This window comes from Manacus vitellinus, unplaced genomic scaffold (assembly GCF_001715985.3).
Source record: "Manacus vitellinus isolate BGI_N305 unplaced genomic scaffold, ASM171598v3 scaffold_18_pilon, whole genome shotgun sequence".
In the NCBI taxonomy this organism is placed as follows: domain Eukaryota; kingdom Metazoa; phylum Chordata; class Aves; order Passeriformes; family Pipridae; genus Manacus; species Manacus vitellinus.
This window is the reverse complement of record NW_021939324.1, coordinates 239,502-261,709: the sequence shown is the minus strand read 5'-3', so window position 1 is coordinate 261,709 and position 22,208 is coordinate 239,502. Positions and strand designations below refer to the sequence as shown.

Sequence of the window (22,208 nt, the reverse complement as noted above, 5' to 3'; positions counted from 1 at the left end):
TCACCATTGGTTAGTTTGATTTATTGTCTTACTGTCTGTGTTATTATCTTACTGCATTAAATCTTCTCTTGGAAATAAATATTTGTACTCTTTTCTGTTTAGCACTTTGAAAGCAGATCTTTATGTTATGCACAGCTCTACTAGTTTTGCTTCTCTAGTTAGCTTCTAAGATTCAGGGTCCAGGGATTGCCTTATTCTTTTTCTGCTTTAGAGATCACCTCATTAGCAATATTGATCCCTGTATTTCCTCCCTGAACTAACTTATTTCTAGGCAGGTTTTAGGTCTGTGTATTTTCTTTGTTCTGTATCTAGAACATTCATCAGTATGAGCATGAGTAGTCTGGAGCGTGTGAAGTCAGTACATGGCCTTTAGAATTGTATTTGTGCCATAGTAATAAGCAGAATGGGAGAAAGAATAAAGTTAAAATTGTGGTTATGAGCTCTTTATGAGTTTGCATTAACATGAAGGTCAATACAACAGTTCAAAATGTTGTAGTATATGGCACACAAACATAATCTATGGGAAGCTCTTATTTTGAAAGGGTATTGACATTACTGTTGTGTTATTGTTTCATTCCTCTACGTTTCTTCTTTTGTCCAGTTTTGCAAGTTGAATATTGGTAATAGTTCATTTTAATTTGAGCAATGTTAAGGTTTTACCTTGGAATTAGAACATGTATTCATACCATTGTTTTTTTAAAAATTATGCTACTATACAATATTTTATTGGCTGTTAGAAGGAATATTATTCAGGCAAATTATTTGTTATCTTTTTATAGCAAGAAAATAATAAAATAGTATCCAAATAGCTTCTACTTTACATTGGAAGAAGAATGAAAGGAATTGGGAGTTTATTGCATTTATGTGGAATCTAGTTCAGATGTAAATATCACAGAATGCCGAGTTGGAAGGGACCCAACCCTTAGCCCTGCGCAAGACCATCCCCAAGAGTCACACCATGTGCCTGAGAGTATCATCCAAATGGCCAAGGGAGGTGATTGTCCCGCTCTGCTCTGCTCTGGTGCGGCCTCACCTTGAACATTGTGTGCAGTTCTGGGCACCACAATACAGGAAAGACATTAAGCTGTTAGAGCACGTCCAAAGGAGGGCAACAAACAGGTTCCCCAGGGACGTAGTCACAGCACCAAGCCTGACAGAGTTCAGGAAATGTTTGGATGATATTTTCAGGTGCATGGTGTGACTCTTGGAGATGGTCCTTCGCACAGCTAAGGGCTGAACTCGATGATCCTTATGGGTCCCTTCCAACTTAGAAGATTCTGTGATTTTATTTTGAACATGCTGAAGAGTTTAAGATAACTGAGGAAAGTGCTCTCACCATTAAAGCAATTTTGGTGTAATTTAGACACTGAGATAGAACCCTGGAACAAGTCGTGATTTCATAACATCACTTTGGTTAATCTTTGAAAACTAGTAATGACCAGGAGTTAGTTTCCAAGTAAGGATAGGTTTACCCTTCTGTAGGAGATTGTGGGATAAGTTTGATAAGCTTCATCATGCTGATCAGTAGTCTGATTCAGTAGACGTGCTAGTCTGATTTTGATAGTCGTTTTAGAGTCATGCACTTCAGTTGTTTCGTGGAAGATGGCAAGTAGCCAAGACAGGCAGAACTGTGCCTGGGAATAATGAAACTATGTGGAAACAAGTGTTAGTAGTTTGGTCTACAAGTTACTTCTCCACAGATGGTTAAGACCTAGGGTTTTTGGGTCCCCTATATTACTGACTGGCACGCAGTGAAATCTAGAACACTTTAGACTTTACAGTATAGTAACATTGCCTATTTCAGAGAATACTTTTTATCCTGAGTCTGTTTGCTGCACTGTGCTATTAAAAAAAAAAAGTTAAATCTGACATTCTGTTAATGGAGAAAAAGGAAACTTATATAAAGTAATTGCATGAAGCAGAGCATTTTAATAGTCTTTTAAAAGTAACTTTCAAGATTTTCTGGGTATTCCATTTGTAGGAACTATTTTCCTCCCTTGGGGGAAGGGGAGAATAAATGGAACAATATTGGGATGTAAAAGCTTAATGGTTTTATTGCTGCACTGTAATTATACTAATAAATACCTCTGTCCATGACCTTGGAATTTATAGTGCAGTGAGAAAGATTTATTGACAAGTAATTTGGAAGAAAAATGAGATTATTGTGTAATTACAGTGTGTGGTTATTAAGCGTATGTATTTACCTAACATTTATCCCTGTTATTTCAAGACCTTCAACAATGTTTCAATTTTCACTCAGAAATACTGACAGGCTTCTTGGTAAATCCAGTGCCTGAGAGATCTTTGTTATATTATTGGGTCAACTACAAAGTAACTTTGTTACCTTGAGATGTGCGGAGGGGATCAATAGATCTTTAAAACAGCATGTGATTTTTTAAAGGAAACGTTCTAAACCCTATTTTTCCTAGTAGTATAGATATCAATGTGTAGGACTTTCTACTGTACATGTACTTGATATACAAGTCCTTTATACATAGATTTGCTTCTTGCTGTTGTTTATCAAGGATCTCTCCAGGGCTTCATCATTTTTTCACCTTAGTCAAGTTTTCCCATGATCTCCCTTTCTGTTTGTGTGAAGTTAACTTGGAAAGATCTTTATATCTTCTTATGAAACTGTAAGTAACAATCTTTCAAATACCTATTGGAATATAATTAAACTATTGGAATATAATTAAGTATGTATCTGACTGACATAAGGCTGAAACAAGAGACGCACTCTTTTGCACTTTGGTCTGTTTGGCTACATACAATGACAGCAGCCATGCCTATCTTTCATGTAATTTGATCTTTTAATTTAATTTGACACTCCATTAGCTATTCACTGATTTTCAAGGGGAAGATTTTTCAAAATTTATACCGTTTTCATCTTCTAAAATCTGTAACTGTGCTATCTGCTTTGAATTAAGAAGAGCATGGAAGCTCTTTGAGATAGTAGCAGGGCAACAAACTCAAAACAGAAATTACTCTTTTATGTTGCCTAATTTTTTATGTTGAATTTTACAGTATGTATTTATGAAAAATCCAGTGAGGTTCTTGTTGCTACATCTTTTTACTGTCTCAGTTAAAAAGACTTCTAAAAATGTTTTAAAATCTTTCTAGTTTAAGTAAACCCACCTTAATTGTTGGTTTGGGGGGCTTTCCTTTGTTTGTTTTTTGGTTTGTTTGTATTTTTTGTCTGTGGACTTTGCAATATGTAATTAAGTGATTTTAAAATTATGAATTTAGGATTCTAAATTTTAAGTAGCAGTCCCAAGATTTTACTTATAGATAGTACTTCATTGTCCTACAAGAAAATTTCTGAGATGAGAGAATGAAGAAATAAGTGTTCTTAAAAAAAGTTAACAATAATTTACTAAAATAAATGGTTGTGTGGTATCACCCAATGTGTTTGATGATACTGCATGTTTATTACTCTTGCTTCTGTAGGTGAGTGAAGCAGACAACTTTCCAAGTTTTGTACCATCATGGTGCCATTTTATTTTACAGTTAGGGAACATACCAAAAGAGAAAAATATAAATAATAGTTCAATTTAACAGTTGCAGTGATTTATCACTGTCACTGTTTAACATGCCTCCTTCAGGATCTGTGTGTGCCAAGCTCAGGGAAACTTATTCCTTGTTTAAGCTTTGTGTTCTCAGTTGGCACTTGGTATGACTCAAAGCATACCCAGAGGGAAGTGTGGTATCCAATCAATACGTCTTTATAGCACTTTGATCTCCTTGCTGAATATTGGGATATAATATATCTTCCATGTTTTTTCAATAGAATGATTTAGAAATTGTCTTTTTTATAAGTTAAATTTTGTTTTACGCTATCTGTTCTTTCTGCTAAGGAGACTACTCTCCAGCTTTTAATGGATGAAAGAAGAGAGTGACCGGTATAAAAGAGTAAATCTTTTGGTATAAAATTACTTATTTACCAATTCTTTCTTATTTTATTGAGGTTTAAAATATAAAAGAGATAAGGAGAATCAAGTATGTTTGTTTTCTCCCTGCAGATAATTCATGCAGCAGGATGTGGCTGGCCTGATATTAAAACAAAACATGGAAACACATACCTGAATGTACAGTGTGGTCAGAACTTTTCTGAAGGGGAATGCAGTATTTGAGTGTAAACTGTGTAAAGTGTTAAATCTTGTGAAGCTCACGTTAATATTAATGCCATGTTAAAAAAAGATTTGTCTAATTAATCAATGAAAGAAGATAAAAAATCTTGATGAAGCAAGATTAAAACTTTTTGTGGCACAAACTGACATTCTTGGCATTGTCCCTAACTCCTTAATGTGATGGCTCACATTATTGCACTAATGTCTGGTGGAATTGTGCAGCAACCTCTTCCAAGAAATGGCTACAGAATAACCTACAACAGTAAAAAAAGCTTAACTGGGACCACCAGTGTATTGAGGTCACAGGCAGTATATTTTCTTACTCAGAACTAACTGAACCTTAAGTTCTATTTAGAAAATTTCTTGAAACTGTTCTGAAGAGAAGACATATAGCTAGGGTACTGTAATATTTGTTTCTTAAATATGCTTCTGAAGCTGTGTGTCAGTCAGCCTGACCCTGATGACTTTTTCTCTGTGTCCAGATGCTCCCTAACTTCAGATTGTATGCCTTTAAAAATAAACAGTGGGAATGAAATTGTGATTATTTAGTTTGTAGGTACCATTTTGTTGTCATTGTTAATATTCTTTTTCTGTTGTTTCTTCTTCTTCCTGAATTATTTTAACTGACTGTTAATGTTTAGAAATGTTCCAAAGAAATTGAGCGATACAGATCTAATGCAAGGGTATTTCTGGAGAGCTTAAAAAGTCTCTTCCAGGGCTTAGAAATGTCCCTAGTAATGCAAGATCATTAAGACCAGTAGGACATGATGGGAGACAGATGGTTTGAGGCTGTGACAGACGACAGACGCTATAATGAAATGCAAGAAATTGGTGCAATATATGGTATCCTCATAGAAATCCAGCTAAATACTTTTGTGTATGTACATGTGATATAGCAGCAGTTGTAAAGTGAAGATAAAATCTTAAGTGCTGTTTGTGTTTTTGTCTTGTATACTGTGTGCTAATGTGCACAATTTGATAATGTATAGCAATATTAAGCAACAGTATTGCAGAGAGCAGCGTTACAAAGCAGCATCAGAGTTTGCTTGTAAAGTTAGTGCCTCACAGGTACATGATTGTTATGAAAAGTCATCTTTTGCAGTAGCAGGTGTAAACCATCTTTTTGAAATCTTGGAATTGTAACAACTGTAAGGCTGATTGTCCACCAGGGTGTAAAAAAAGAAGTGTAACAATGAAAAAAAAGTAAGATTATCCTTTTCCATGGCACTTAAGTATCTGATTTAAAGGCGTGATACTGCCAAAGCACAGAAAATATGCTGCTTCTGCAGGGCTGGGTCTTTTCTAGTCTGTGGTTGTAGAGAGTTAAGTAGTGCGAAGGGGGAGGAATTTACATTTCTAGGGAGAAAAAAGAAACATCAGTCCTGAGGTAGTGTGTCAGAAATTGAACGAGTAGTGAATGATCATGTACTCATGCCAACATGCATGTGATTCCAAAATTTTATTCCATTTAACTTCAAGGGTTATTCTTAAAACTCACAGTGATAAAACCTGAGTTTTTCTAGAATTGTTTTTGTTCTATTAAGGTGGTATAATCCCTCTCTGCAGCTTTCCAGTGATACTGTTGCTTTAAGATCAGAAACCAAAAAATACTCCAAGCAAATTTAGTATAGAGATAAGATGAAGAGAGCAGGTCTTTAATGACGGCCTCCTGGCCCGCAGAGTACAGACAAGACATGTGCGCCCCAGGCAGTGGTTCTACAATTTTATAGTATTGTCCATCCAATCCCAGAACTATCCGCCCCTAGTTCCTCCCCTGGCATGCCTCTTTGGAATTTGAATTGGGAGTCCTAAGATCCCTTTCGGCATCATTTTCCTCTTCTTCACAGCATGTATTGTCCTTTGGAGCCTCTCCAAGGTTCTGGGCTTGAAGGTTGCTTTGACTACCATGGTATCTTGTTGTTCAGGCCTATCTTAAACAGAGATTTTTTCTACAAATCAACCTTGAAAAGAAGTCTAAACGTGCCTTAAGAATTTAGAGAATTTGACATGAAATGGGGAAAAAGGGTTTAGTGAATGTAACCTACTGTCCTGAAGTGTTCTAAAGTATGACAGACTATACAGCTACATTAAAATATACATTTACTACACAGTTACTTCTAAAATCTACAAAAAGCAAAAAATCTAGAAAGATCAAAGGCATCATTCTAATGTAATTTGCTTAGCTTAGAAGCTGATAAAAATTTCTAAATTATCATGTGCATAAGTTTTATCATGTACTTCAACATTTTCCAAAATGTAGTTTAAAAGTAGATCTTATTTATTATCTCTGTTTAGATTACTGTATGTCTGAAGGGCCCAGTGCATCTTGGTATTCAAAAGGGTGTGTCTCAACAGTCCATGAGGGTCTAACCTATGTGTGGGTGGTTTATATTTTGTGATTACTTCCCATAAAAACTTTTAAAGTTTTGTTTAGTTGTACTTTGAAGCTGAGTGAACACAGGATGTCTCTTCTGGAAGAGGTGTTATTATGTGGAATTATTCAGGAAGAACTACTGTGGTTAAATTAGTAAGCTGGTTTAATTCACAATAACTTTAAAACATATACAGCTCAATGACTTCATAAAGCACTTTCGGTCATACTTTGCTAAACATCTTGAGCTAATACAGTTGAAAAATATATTCCTTTCTTGTTGATCAGAATAGATTTTCTCTTGAGAAGTGTTTGATGGTAGCAAAGAGATATTAAACCTAGCTATAAGTCTTGGAGGCACTGTAATCCATCCTCAACCACTGCAGGTAAAATGCTCGTGGTACCTAAACTTACTTGGATGTCTGAGAGCTATGTTTCAGTCAATAAATGAACTGTTGTCTAGACATACATAGGTAATACCATTTTCTTTCACAATGTGCGTGCCTCAAATTTCAAGTGCCTTTTGTAAGTAAAATCTCTTGCAAAATGAAAATGTGTGCATTTTCTCCATCCCATCCATTGAGTCATTCCGAAATAAATTTTTATTGAAATGTTTCTTTATACTTGGACTCTGGATCTTGTACAGTAGCTGCATATCACAACTGCTTTTAAAGCTACCTGTACTGTCATTTAAGTCATAATTGTCCTTGGTTGATTGCTTGACATTTTTCTGATACTGATTTGGCTAAACCATAATTTGTGCTCCCATACTATGAGGGTTTCTTGTATGAAACAGTCACGAATGATTGTATTTGACATTTTATTAGAAACGTGAAAATATGTCTGCAAGTATCCCTTCATTAACCAGTATTTTGTTGGTGGTTATTTATTAAAATGATTGTGCTGGTTGGTATTTGTTTTGCTTAATAGTCCCCTCAGTGCTGTGTGACCTCCTAACACAAGACACTTTCAAAGACACGAAGAGCCATTTTGCACCTTGTTAGATACACTGTAACTGTAAGCTATTTTTAACTGCTTCCATGCTTCACATACTTCAGAGAAGAGTCATCGAGTATGTACTTTCTCTCAATGCCAGCATATGAAAAGATTGCTGCTGTCAGGATGGGGGTCTAGTTGCAAAAAGGTTAAAAAAATCACTGTTTTTTTCTGCAAAGCAGATACGGCTCATTCAAGTGTCCTTTTGAGCACTCATATTTCTTTTTCTTGAGAAGTTTAAAGGGCATATGAAAGCGTTTGTTGTTGAAGGAATATCATGGGCGGTCAGCCTCAGGTTAGCTGTGCTTGCATGAGCAGATCGGCCACATGGAGTTAATTTCAAACTGTTTTAAGACACTACTGCAGCCACTGTGAAACACACAGTGAGTCCGGTTGATATTGCAGTTTAGTTTCAATTTGAGAAGTGTAAATCCATCTTTATCCTGACACAGGGCTAAGTGTATGCCTTGGATATGTTTTTTTTTTAAAGTATTGATGAGAAATTTCAGTTATGAATTTTTTTCTTTACAACGGAACTTTTCCCCTGAAATTTTTAATTCCCTCCTAATAGAAGAAGCTTCATTTTTTTGTTCTTGTCAAGTAAGAATTCTTTTCAGAAAACATTCTGTGGAAATTTAGCTGAATAATTTGAGCTATTGTACTTGGTTTGCATTGCAGTCATGGTTAACATTAAATATTAATGTAGCTTGTTGTACCTTTTGAATTTGAACCATTTGAAGATGCAAACTTCTCTAGGTTACTTGTAGACTGTCTTTTGAGGGGCACTCAGAGACCATCCTGAAGATTATATTTGCCAACAAGGATAATGGGAAGTCTATTTAAACTGGATGCAGACTAAACTTTCTATACCTTTTTTTCATTGTGAAATTTTATTAGCTGTGTATGTAGGACAGCTTTCAGAATGTATTTTTTTAAAAGTAATATTTTGCCTCTAAATAGAAAATATACATACGTCATCTGGAAGAGATAATCTTTAATTTCAAAATTATTTCATAATGCACATACTACAGTGTATTTACGTATCTTATACTTCTGTGTTGTGTTTATGTAATTTAAATCTAATTTACTGAGAAGTTTAGTCTAGCTTTAGGTGATCTTGGAAAACGCGCTCTCAGTATAAATATGTCACACATGCTTTGCATGAATTTAAACTGTATGGCTGTCATCATTCATCTGGAGTGCTTGTCCATCTGTTATCTTTCAAACAGAGTGCTTTTTTATGTATAAAGAATAACAATGTTAAGCTTTGATTTACTTTTGTAACTGGTTTTGAATAAAAAGATTCCTCACTGGAAAACCTAAACTTGTTAAAGGGAGCTTGTGGAAGGACCAAACGAACAGACATCCAGTGAGATTTTTCTTCAGTGCTATCAGTTGCTTAATGTTCTTTCCAACAACTGTTTTTTCATGCTTGATTTTTGGAGGGAAAAAAGCCTAAATCTAACATGTCTCTAAAGGAAACTCCTTCTAAGGGTTCTGATGAAAGCTGAACTGATCTATGAGATTTTGGTAGATGATAAAGGAAGGAGTACAGTGATGTCTGAATTAGCACCTGAATGCATAAACATCTGAATTAAGCAGATAACTGGCATTTTATAGAATGCTAATAAATTGGAGTTTGGCTTCTAAGTTGGTTCAGAATCACTTATGCTTGAAAGTGAAAGCTCAGCATCTTCACAGAACTATGTGCAGACATAGTAGGTTTTTAAAACCTTCATTCTTCTTATCATATTTAGCCTCAACTTTCTAACAGTTGTAATTGTCCACAGAAAACATTTCAAGATAAATGCATTATCAGGTTTTGAAATTTTCTTATTTTTGTAAATACTAAGACCTGGGGGGCAAAATAAGGGCTATATTGTGGATTAAGTGAAATATCTCAAGGCTGTGCTTTTCTGATAACTGAACCTGAAGTGACCTTTCTCAGACACAATTACAGAGCTGTATGTTTTTCCTTTAATTTCATCAGGGGTTTAATTAGTATACAAATAAAACTTCCCTTATCTTCCTTTCTACCTAATTGGCTTGTCTTTGCTTATATATGAAGAATGTGAAAATGGGCTGTAATTAGGGTGACCGTGTTAACCTTTTTTCCTCAAATGTACTGTTGCCTAAAGGCCTCAAGGCCTAAAACCAGTGCTTTGGATTATTGCTTTGCAATCACTATGGCTCTCCCATAGGTTTTCTCATGAGCAGAAGGGCTTTGGGTGCTGCAGGTTCCCACTGCTTAACGGGATCTTCATTCTTCTCCCCACTAAATGTTTATTGATTATCTCACTGCTCCACACTCAGCCTCCAACAACTTAATATCAGGTGACAGTCAGGAGAGTTCTCCAAGTAATTAGAGTGGAGCATTGAGGGAACAATTAGGAGCAGAGTTATTAAACTTGATTTATCCTATTCTCTCCTGAACACTTTCTTGGATATCAGAACATCACACTTTCACAATCTACCCTGGCTGAGAAATTAGTGGCTAACCTGCTGCTTATCATTGTTGCCTTGCTGCCTTGAGGCACACCCTCTTGGTTTCAGTCACTCAGCTGGAAATATTAGAGTCCATAAAGTTTATCAAGGGTTTTAATTAGATCAATCTGAAGAAGGGGAAAAAAAGAGGCTTACCAGCTATTATTTTATAATACTCCACACTGTATTTGAGCATTTCCAAGGCTTGACTTTAACCCACAGTAGCAAGAAGCTTCAAGTAGTTGCTGAAACTGCTTTTGGAGTGCTGAAATCAGTTTCCATTTTGGTTAGATATTGAAGTATTGCTGATAGTCCTAATCCTTTGGAGATTTATGTAAATAATGGTGTTCTTTTTGAATATAATAAAGCTGCTGTTCAGTGAGATACTTAATTTAACCATTTCTATATTGCTTCATCACCAGTTAGTGTGGATTGCTGGTCATGCCCCTTAACAGAGTTAGGCTTCATACTTTCATCCCTGCTATTGCCTCGTTAATAGGCCCATGCTTGCAATGGGTAACCTAGATTAGTTAGCAGCTCTCAGAAGATTTTGACACCTAGTGGATCTCTTCACCATTAGTGGTCAGTGATGAAAGCTTTACGTGGGAGCAGACAGCTCTTCAACCCCTGTAGAAGCATAACTAGCTTGAAATAAATATGCATAATGTTCCTATTATCCTGTCTCTCTCCACTCTTAGACCACTAGGATCTTGGAACCAAAATCTGTTCTAGCAGCCTCTACATCAAAAATTTCTTGCATCAAAATATTAGCAGGACTATTTATTCTAAATCATCAAAGCTCAGGCTTGTCATCTTAAAAACAGGTTTTTCAATCAGGTGGGAAAGTAGGTTATCCTCAATGCTACCTTAAGCAAGCAAACAGTTAACACAAAACACAATAAATGGAACAATATAATGTTCTTTATTTTTAAATTAAAAATGGCTCCCATTATCCATGCTAATCAACATCTTGTTCCTCGGAAAAAACGTTTCTGAAAATCTGATAATTCACTAATTCAGCTGTTCAGACAGGGCTTTAGTAGCTGCCAGTGGCATTAGGGTGGAATTTCTGAAAGCAACACTACCAGTTTTGGGTATCTTTGTGGAGTGGATGAATGATATCTGTGTATTTATCTTTTTTTAGGTGAAAAATATCAAGTGTTCATTGAAAATAATGACCTAAGAGTCTGAATAGAGTAATTGAACCTGGGGTCGTTAGAGCAAGAAAAATATTAGCATTTCTGGGGTTAGAGTTTCTTAGATAAACTTCTGATTTTTTTTTTTTTTCATTACAGCTGTGATTAATTTCAGCCTAGATTTTGTAAATTGCTGAACAGACAGTTTAGGTAGCAGTGCTGTACCTTCAAAATACAACGTTGAAATAACTGGATGCTTTTTTGACTTTAGAAATGTGTGAAGAAAACTTACACCAATCAGCAGATTTCAGTTTATTTTGCAGTCTCATGCTGTACTTCATTACTGTGTAGAAATTTTCTCTAGCATGTTGTTTTTTGAAGTACCTTTGACTCTTAGATAGGTCTCTAATTTTTTCAGATTAGTTGAGTTCTCAGCATCCTCCAAATTTTTACCAGCCTTTTGTATATACTGTTCTTTATACATATCCACATCATAGTACATCTTCTCCATGTTCCACAGTCCAGGGCAAGTACTCCTGAGTACAAATTATGCAGAGCATTCTCAGAACTTGAGCAGAAAACATATCCATAAATTTTGAAAACAAGGTGCAAGAGCTCAGTCTTGCAATTATGCAGCCTTCTCTATTCTTCTACATCCGTTTAGAATATGTCAGGAAATACACCTTTTGTAAAAGAACGTTTATAACCACCTATTATAATTTCTCTCTAAAAAGGCAATTAAAAGCTTTAAGTAAAATGTAACATTTAGCAAATTATGAAATCAAATATTAATACTCCAGTCTGTAAATATATTGATTTATCCCAGCAGAAAGGAGTAGTAACTAGACAGGTTCTTTATTAATTAGTCCTGTGTGCTATTTTTCATTTATTGGATTAATCTGAATTGATTAAAGCATGTTGTGTTAATTCTAAGTCAGAGAGAAATGTTAAAAAATATACATACTATTTTCTATACTGGAAAGCTAATGTTGAAGTAGCGAAAGCACCAAAAATAGTGATCTATTCTTAGCAGGAATTGTGCCAAATTTTACTTGATGCACTAACAGAGAATATTAGATACTTTTTTTAATCCTGAAATTTCTGAATAGTGTAGAATATTTAAAAAAATGCTTCTTTGTTTATTCCCTTTCTTTGTGAATTCTTTTCTTTAATGTTTATTTTAAATTAAGTATTGAGAATATTTTGTGCTCTTTAATGGTGTACTCTTGATTATTTCTATTGTGTTTAGATCTGATATTTGTAAATATAGTACCTGTAGCACAGTATATGTCCCTGCTTGATCAAAAAATCACTTTATTTTATGAACATATTTGTACATAGGCCACGTACTACAAACTGGGGAGTTGCTGGGTCAGTAATGTTTTACCTAGAGAATTCAGAAGACTTTAGTATGCAATGGTCCAAATCTACTTCACAGTCAGTCTGTTTTCCACTTTGTTTAATAGCCTATGGCATAAGCTGAAGTTAATTATTTGGGCTGACAAGTAACTCTGTTTTCTGTCTGCTTGCAGAGCCTCTCGGAGGCAACAATGGAGCTGAGAAGAAGAGATCGATTTCTGCGTCAGCAAAATAGACTTCTTACCCAGCTGGAGCAGGACAAGCGTTGGCTGAGCAAGAGCATCCGTGATGCAGAGAGTGCCCTCTGCACGGCAGCGAAGTGAGCACTGGGACCTTGGGGAGATCACTTAAAACAGACAAATGATCAATTCTTACTTTCATGCACAGGGTTTTAGCCTTGGCTAATGCATTGCTAGAAAACAAAAGTACATCTATCTGTCTTTGAAATTCAGGGATAGTCTTTGAAAAAGAAAACTGTTAGTTCAAGGTACTAGATTTAGTTCAAGGTACTAGATATTATGTTTTCTGTAGTTATCCCATAACAGTGCTCCAGATTCTTGGTCCTGAAATACCATGAGCATTTTGTTTGCTGATTATCTTACCGACTTGACAACATGCCTTTGGCAGATCCTTAATATTCTGTTTATTTAAGAAATGATTGTTTGTTCTCTCTATTTTCATGTCATTTTTTAAATAGATACAATTTATTTATAATAAATACAGAAACATCAGCTAGATGACAGGTCTTAGCTGCCAAAGGGGCTGAAACCTGTTTTGGACCTAGTCTTATCTGTAGAACAGGACAGATATTTGTGCTGAATTCAGAGAGTTTTGGATTTAGACATAAACCCCATACTTTTTTATACCTTAACTTGAAGAGTGGAAGGAAATGTTCAGGGACCAGTCTTGAAAAGATTGATAGTCAAAAGGTGTTCTTTGACTTGAATGAGATTGTTACTAACCTCTTACAGTTATATAGTCAGATAAAATTATAAATCCTTTCAGACTTTGTTGCCTATTACTTTTATTGTAGTATGCACTTTGAATATTGTTGGTCCATGGCTAAGATTTAAAAAAAAATCCAATTTAAAATTAAAATTTCTCATTATACCTGAGGTTCATTTGACCTCTGAAGAATAATAGCTTAGAAGCTTTAAGGGTTTTATGCAGCAGTGAAATAATGTAATTAATCTAGTTATAAGTGAAATGTTTAGCAACCTAATTAAAATGACAAATATTATTTGATATGAGTGTATCAAAGCAGATGTGACCTGAAGAAGGATTTGTTCTGAAAAGCTTACCCCTTTTCACCCTACCCCAGTCTATTTTATGTTCTCTAGTAAGGATCATTCCCTGTGGTCATTCTTGTGTTCAGAAAGGGTTATTTTAATGTGAAGTGGTTTTAAAGTTGACTTTGTTTCTGTATAAAGTGGTTAAATATTGATTAAGAAAGCTCCAATACCATTTATTGTTTTACAACTCTTAATAACAATTTTTTTTTTCCCCATTGGAACATAAGCAAAGTAGGTGAAAAAGAGTTTGCTTTTATTTGGAAAATATTATTTTAATACCTATTCCATAACCTGAATGGTTGTGAGCAATGCATGGGTGTCTTTCAACTTCTTTCCTAAAGTTTTGCAGAGCTTTAAGGACAGCAAGATGGCTAGCTCATTCTGAGAATGGCTATCTTGATTTTCTTGAAGTGGTGGCCAGCAGTTCTTTCCACTTTCTTCCAGAGTAGGAAGCAATATTAATAAATGTGTCTGATAACAGTGACCATGACAGAAATTTAGTAGCCTTTTGGTAATTTGTCTGTGTCGTAGTTTAACCCCAGCCAGAAGCCAAGTACCCAGCCAATCTAGTCCAAAGAAAAGCAGCTTTATTAGGAGTGTAAAAGCCAATCCTACTTTTCTGACCACCTTTCTGTATTTGCTGTTAAGATATGAATCAAGAAATGAGAAAGCAGCAGTCATTCCATGGAGAAAAATACCATGGGTTTGGGTGGAAGAAAGGAGTCTGGGGGAAGACCTGATCCCTCTCTGCAGCTACCTGAATGGAGGTTGGAGTGAGGTGGGAGTCAGTCTCTTCTCCCAAGTAGCAAGTGATAGGCCAAGAGGAAACAGCCTCAGGTTGTGCCAAGAAGTTTAGATTGGATATTAGGAAAAATTTCTTCCCTGAAAGGGTTCTCAACTACTGGAACAGGCTGCCAAGGGAAGTGGTGGAGTCCCCATCCCTGGAGGTATTTAAAAGACGTGAACATGTGGCCCCAGGGGACATGGTTTAGTGGTGGACTTGGCAGTTCAGGGTTAATGGTTGGACTCAATGACCTTCAGAGTTTTTTCCAACCTAAATGATTCTGATTCTATGACTTCTGGTTTGGGTGCTTTAAGAGCTCGAACAAAATATTCACATAGCTGGCAAAATAAAAGGCAGTCCTGGAATGTTAAGGTATATCAGCTTTTCTGGCATGGATCCCTTTTGAATTCCTATGGTGTTTGGTGGTCATGCTGTCCTTTCTCCGTAGTCATATGGTATTATGCAACTTCAAGTCTACTTCTGTCAATTGTCATTTGAGACCAAGGTTTTTTATGGCAAAATAACTGATGAAAACTGTCTTTCTTGCCTATTCTACAAAAAGGTGTAAGAGTATTGTTTCATTCTCCAAACTTCCCTTTTGTAAGGATGGGATCCTTGACTGAACTTCTTTTAGAAATATATGAGAATGTATTCTCTTCCTGCTAAAGCCCGGCCTCCTTTCAATGTGCCCCTTATATCTAAAACTGCATATTTCTTCTCCACGAGCATGATAGTTGTTTGTTAATATACCTATAATTACAGCTGGTTTAATTGGTAATCCAGAACATTCACCATGCCAAATAGTGGCGGATTAACTATTTTTTAGGATTTACATTGGAGATGTAAAAAGGAGAGAGAAAAACAAACAGTTTGAGTTATCAACAATTAGTTGAAAAGCTGTGATAGTTAAAAAGTAGCAGAAAATGAATTTCTAAGTTAGTAGAGCTTCAGTTCTAAAAGCTACTTTTTTTTTTCCTTGTAATAGAGACAAAGAATTGATCATTAATCATATGAAAGCTGTGGAAGCCACTCTTCATAAGGTAAGAATCTGGTTTGTGTTTCCAAACGTATCAAAGTTTTACAACGGCTTATTCTCAGGGAAGGAGGAGAGTAGAAATTGTTGTAAAGCAACTTCCTTTCCTTAGAGTTTGTTTCTACCTTCAACTTCTTTTATCTTAAAAAAATATTCAGATTTAGTGAAATAAAATGCATTTTTGTGCTACAAAACCGTATTGTTTTTAATATAAAACGTATTACAAAATCCACTCTCCTAACCTTAATCACTGGGAGCACAATTTCTGGTTACCAAGTGAAGACTATTGAATATCCAAGGCAATTGCTGTGGAGTTAAGTCTCTACTGTGTAAGGCAGTGGTCATTTGCTGCAGTCTCATACATGGTGGCTATAAAGCCTTTGTGCCTGCTGGTTTAATCTTTGATATATGATTAAAAAAATAAGGAAGATACAGTAAGTGGTAACCTGTAGTCAAAAACTTTAATGATAATTTTTAAAAACAGTTTTAAATTGAGTAATAATCTTAAGTGACTTGCACTATTTTGCCCTGGTTTAGTATTTTTGAAAGTCCAACAAAGCTGTATATATTAATTATTTGGGAGATATGACTGTTTTTAACTGTAGCTGTAAAGGTTAGGTTTTTTATAACTGTTTTTAGTCTAGAGCAACACAGAGCAGAATAAGTGTTTTTATTACCTTGGAGTGTTAATTTCCCTTATAACATCTTGAATTCTCAGCAATATGGCAATCTATTCCTTATTTTAGTTTCTGTGTTCACCAGAAGTGTTGCTAATTTAATTTTCAGATACCTTTTTTGAGTTTCTCTTTGCTTTAATGTTCACGGAAAATGACAGAGCCTAAAACTGTGTTTTAGCTGCAGCAAACTGTGCTGGTAGAGACTGTCTTGCTTTGTGCCCCCTCCTTTTTTGTAGTGGCTTCTTTTAAGCCTAAAATGTATGCCATGCAAAAAGTACTGTGTTTTTGCAGTAACAAATGCAGTTCTTGGCATTGAGAATTTATTGTTCTGGATTGCAAAGTTACATTTTTATTTTGAAAGCTGTGCTATTATATGCATAAGGACTGAAGTGTTTTGGGGAAAGGTTATAGATAAGGTCACATACCTAGGAGTGATTATCCTGATGCAGTAAATTGATCAAGAAACAGCCATCTTTTTGTGAAAATTTTAGTTACCACATCTGCTTCTTAGTTTTTGATGTACACAGTTGTTAAGCCCAAATAGCATATTATTGAGCAGCAGAATAATTTATCCTTTCTGGTTTGTCAACCTAAAGAATGAGGAAAACATAAGAATTAGATATGACAGGATGCTCCTTTCAGCAGGAACTAAAAAAATTGATTGTAAATAATTCATAATTTGACATACCATTTCTCCTAGAAGAACAAAGGGAAAAAATATTGATCTCTGTTTGGGAAATATCTGAAATGTAAATCCTACATCATAATGGTAGCTAATTACCTAGCGTTAATGAACATGGCTTATGTGTAAACTATCAAGTTTACACTGTTGTTCTTAAAGTGTTTCTCAAACAGTGAAAAATCAGAGCATAATGAAGTGGATGAAATACTAGTAAAGGAAGCCCAAACTTCTCTTTGTCCACTAGAAATTCTGGAAACTGCTTTTATGTTCAAAAAAGAAATGAAAAGAAAATGGATAAAGTTCAGAATCATTTGGAGTTGAATATGTATTACTATTAGCTGCAGTTATACATACGAGAGTTTGAAATTGAAGATTGTAGTATTTCTACGTTGATATATTCATGAACAAATATCCAGAAAATTCCACTGCATCACTTGCAGAATCTGTATTATTAATGCATAATGCTAAATTTTTGCCTATAGACCTCAAAGGGATTTTATAGACATCCTTAGTAATCTTAGTTGGACTGAGGATAAGACAGTATTCTCTGATCCATTAAAGTGGCCTCATTCTTTTCTAACTCTATTCCTATAAGAATTCCAGAAGGCAGCAATACAGGTACTAGATAAATCTGCCTTTGGGCATACCTGGGTGTAGCATTCAACAAACAAAGCAAGAAGAATCAGAGCAGAAGGAAACAATCTCTGTGCATACTTCTAGTGCATCTCTAGACAAGGGATCATTTACACCACTTTCTGCCCCCTGCTGTGCCTGGATGGAAATTCTAGTATCATACATTTGACTAACTCAAAAAGTGCTTGGCCATTCTTGTGCACAGAATGATTCTTTCAAGACCATTTGAGAACCACCTTTTATAACCATCACAAATATTTATGGAGCATAAATGTTGAAGAATTTGAGCACTGCATACACTAAGAGAGAAAATATTTTTAGCATCTAGTTCCATGTTCTTTATAAATTACAAGATATTCTTTGAAAGGTCATTTTTTGTCTATCCTGGATCTCGTCACATTAGCTATATTTATCCTACTCCTGGAGCTGAATTATTTGCACAAAAGTTCCTGATATCATTAAAATGAGAGATCTTTCTTTGTCTTATACCATCTAAATAGTATGGATAAATATCTAAATGCAAAATGAATGTTTTAACAAATTAAAAAACCTCAACAGAATATCACCAAGGGCAAACAAAGACCTCAAGAGGATATTGGTTTGGCTCAGTTTTATTTTCAAAATATTGAAGATGACCAAAAGGTAATAGAAAAATGATAATAGACATAAAATAATTTTTAATGAAAGAGTTCCGAGAGGAACATAAAGAGTTCAAACATAAAGAGTTTTCTTAAAAAGTCTTCTAATAGAAAGAAAAAACATTTAAGTGAATGTCTTTTTTTAGAATCCATCTGCAGTCCTTTTTTAATGTATGAAAAATAAATTATTTCTTGAAATACTTTCCTCTCACAAAGTTGAGGTTATTATTTTTGTTATAAATACACCCTTCTTATACTTGCTGATAAACTATCTCTTTATTAATTTCTTCTTACTTCTTAATAGCATGTTTGTATAAACAGATTAAGAGACATTAGATCTGTTCACTTTCTATAACTAGATTCTTTAACATGCATAGTTAATGATGTACTAGTTATGGTAATACCATCAGCAGAAGAAATCATTTTACACTATCTCTACTAAAATCTTCAGCTTTCCCTTTATATTACTACTTTGTTTGAGTGCTTGTGGTGGGTTAGCCTTGGGCACCAGCCAGAGGCCCACTCAGATGCTCTTTCACTCCCCCTCAACAGGACGGGGGGAAGAGATAGCATGAGAAAGCTCATATGTTGAGATCTAGATTGCATACTAGTTACTGTCATAGCTAAAATAGTCGACTTAGGGAAATTATTTTATTTATTAAAATAGGTTTGGAGAGTTTGAAACAACAGTTAAAAATAAGCATTATCCTACCTTTTAAGCTTAACTTTGCTCGTGACTCCTTTGCTCGTGCTCTGAGATAGAGGGCCTTGCAGTCAGTCCATAGTAACTACTCTCCTGTTGCTTCTTCCTCCTCATACTGTTTCCTTGAACCAGTGTGGGCTGCAGACCTTCAAGATACCTGCTCCAGTATGAGCTCTGCATGACTTTCAGTTCCTTCAGGAACTATCCACTTGCTCTGTTGTGGGATCCTTCATGGACTATGGTGTGGACCTGTCCAGGGGCTACAGGGAAATACCTGATCCAGTGGCTCAAGCATTTCCTCCCCACTTCTTCTCTGACTTTGATGTTCAATCTTTTTCTTCCCTCCTGCTCTCCCTGTGTGGTGTGCTTTTTCCAGTCTGAAATTCATTTTCACAGCGAGGCCACCAGCAGGGCTGTGGGGCTCAGCCGTGTCCTGCAGTGGTCCATTGGTGGTGGCTGGAACTGGCTTTGTCCCACCTTACAGAGGCTTCCCTCCAGCCCCTGTTGCCAGCACCAGGGCCCCTGCACCTGGTACAGTGTTGTAACTGCCTCCTCTTCAGCCTGCCTATATCCCTGTACTCTACACTCAGCCTCTGCTACACACCATTATGGGAAGTTATCCCAGCGAGTCAACCTTTACAGAGGCAGAAAATTGTTTCTGTTTCTCCTTGTGCTCTTAACTATTAAAATCTTGACAAGCTTTATAGTCTGTCAGAGTTTTCAGCCTGTCATGGCTGCTTAAGATTTGGCCATTTTAGCAGGTAAAATACCATGTCCTCACCATTTTTCCTCATAGCAGTTAGCAACCTATGCATTCTGACATTTTAGAACAGGTCAGGGATCAAAGCATCTATCCAGTTTGCTCCTTTCCTTTTGGCACTTGGTCAGAAAAATTACTCTTCATTCACTTCTGTAGTGCACTTCATTTCTGCTGATTGAAAGATTCCTATGCCAGCTGGCAGAACAGCTTCCATGCAGACCTGTCAGCAGTCATGCCTTGAAATCCTTCCACTGTTGTGTTTCATTGCCTCGCTGCCACTCCTGTTGTCTTGTCTGAAATGTCCCTAAACTGTCTGTATATGATTTCTGAGCCCCACGGTTCTATCAATTGAAAAAAATAGGAATACTGTATCATCTACCCTGTTACATACTTGTAGAAAATACAAAGACATCTTTCTTTATCTGATTTAATGATTTATTTTTTTTAATACAGCACGAAGAGACAGTGGAGACAGGGTGAGGCCATTGAATACTTGAGAATTAGTAAGGTTGTAACATTAGATTGTTGTTACTGATGGGTTCCATAGCAATCAAGTGCATTTCTTTAGAATGGCTGTTTTACAGCCTGCGAGGAATTAATTTACAAAAGGTTTAAGTCTATATACAGGTGACTACATCAGTAAAAACAGTATAAGTGCTAATAGTTATTGGTTTCAGCAAGAAGATCACAAGTTGACCAGGCCCTGGAAGAACAGAACAGTTGTAAGTCTTAAGTTAGCTGCCTCAGTTGGACTCCAGTAGACATGACCTGATATACGTAGGTATAGTGATCAGCCACATTTCTCTCAGTTAACTGGGATCTATAGTCCATCATATTATTTATTTATTATTATTATTTATTGTTATTATTTAGTTATCTCAATAGTAATTTAAAAGCTCTTGTTTTAGAGATCTCAACTTAAAATTTTTCCTAGCCTAATCAAACACCCAGAGCCGATTTTTCTATGTGTTTAGACAAACTAACATTAAGAGTGAAGCCTGCTTGTGTTCTCAAGGTCTATCCATCACTGTGGCCCTGGGTTGTTCTAAACTGGCTCTATCAGAAGCATACTGATGCAAAAAATCACAAAGAAAACCGAATTAGACTGTTTAAATTCTAAATAATTCCTGTAAGAAGTTTATAGTAGGAAACAAGCTATTATTTCTCTGCGCTAAGAAAAAAATGCAGTAAAAATATTACTTTTTCTCCTCCCGCATCTCAAATTAGCACCTCTTAATTTCAGGGTTTGATGAATGACTTTTTTTCCTCCCCTAGTAATCTGACTTTCTCGATCTGTGTTCCTAAAGATCAGTTGTGCAGGACATACAGGTGTTAGCACAGCTGGCTTGCTGATGACAACTCTGTCCATATAGCTGTCTTGTGTGTCATCACTCATATTGTTCAGTGTCATTCTGACCTAGCCAAGCTAAAAATGGTACTCCAGCTCAAGAGGGATTTAGAAACCTTGACAAAGTAAAGACAAGACATTGCCGAATGTCATATCCGTGTACTTAACTGTTTTCAGTTTAGACGTATCTAAATAACTAATTTCAGGGTGCATATTTCTTCACCTTTTGTTGGTTTTTTTTTTTTTTGTTTTGTTATTTGCTTTTGGTTGGTTGGTTTGTGTTGAGTTGGGCACTTTTTTTTTTTTTTTTTTTAAAGGCTGAATACTTTGGTGTAGTTTGCCTTCAGTAAGGAAAAATCCTTGTTTGGAGAACTGTGGAACTACTGAATACATTAAATGTTGTAATGTTGTTTTCTCCAGACATAGTTTCATTTTCAGTCCAAGGTCACTGAAATCCATTCATAGAGAATGTATTATAGTGCACATCTTGGCAACCACAGTGAAGCCTAGGTGCAGTGGTCATCATTTGCAAAAAAAAAAAACCACTGGGTCAAATTAACATCTTATTCAACAAAGTGTGTAGTGTATGTGTGTAGTAATGTGAGAAAGCTTGAATTATCTTATGAGTAAGTCTGGGATGGTACTCTGCTTTGAAAATTAATTTCCATAATCTTGACTAATCTGGAAGAGGGAAAAAGGAAAAAAAAAGCCAAGCACACCCAAAACATCAGTTTTATGATGTTCAAGATAATCATAATGAGATATGAGGTATCTCATATGATATATGTCTCCTTCTACAAATGGTGTTATGAAGGAATTAATACTCTTTTAGAAACCACCTGCGAAATGGCTTGTTTTGTAATTAAATGCAGATTTATATGACAGTAATCAGAAAGGGTAGTCTCTAAATCTGTATGCTAATACAGAAATTTTCAGTAGTTTTTCAATTTAGTGAAATATTTGATATACCTAATTACATTACTGTATGGCTTCCTACAGCAAAGTATGTTTAAAAACTTAAAACTTCCACTGTCAACAGAAGTTAGACCCTTGGGCTTGAGAATATATTCCTTCTTTTGATGAAAGATGGTACAATAATCTGCTGGCCTTTAATGAGTACTCAAACCTAATTGTGATGGCCATATAACAAGTGTCCATTCAACTATACCATGTAACTCTTTTTCC

General features: G+C 35.6%; 1 protein-coding gene across 1 annotated transcript in view; it reads left to right on the top strand.

The window, feature by feature from the left end:
• The window catches only part of CCDC171 (coiled-coil domain containing 171), a 145,570-nt gene that overhangs the window by 80,823 nt on the left and 42,539 nt on the right, over positions 1 to 22,208 (top strand). Inside the window, exons 22-23 of the mRNA XM_018070510.1 lie at positions 12,647 to 12,792; positions 15,535 to 15,589. Coding sequence (XP_017925999.1) covers positions 12,647 to 12,792; positions 15,535 to 15,589 — 201 coding nt within the window. The remainder of the gene's footprint in view (positions 1 to 12,646; positions 12,793 to 15,534; positions 15,590 to 22,208) is intronic.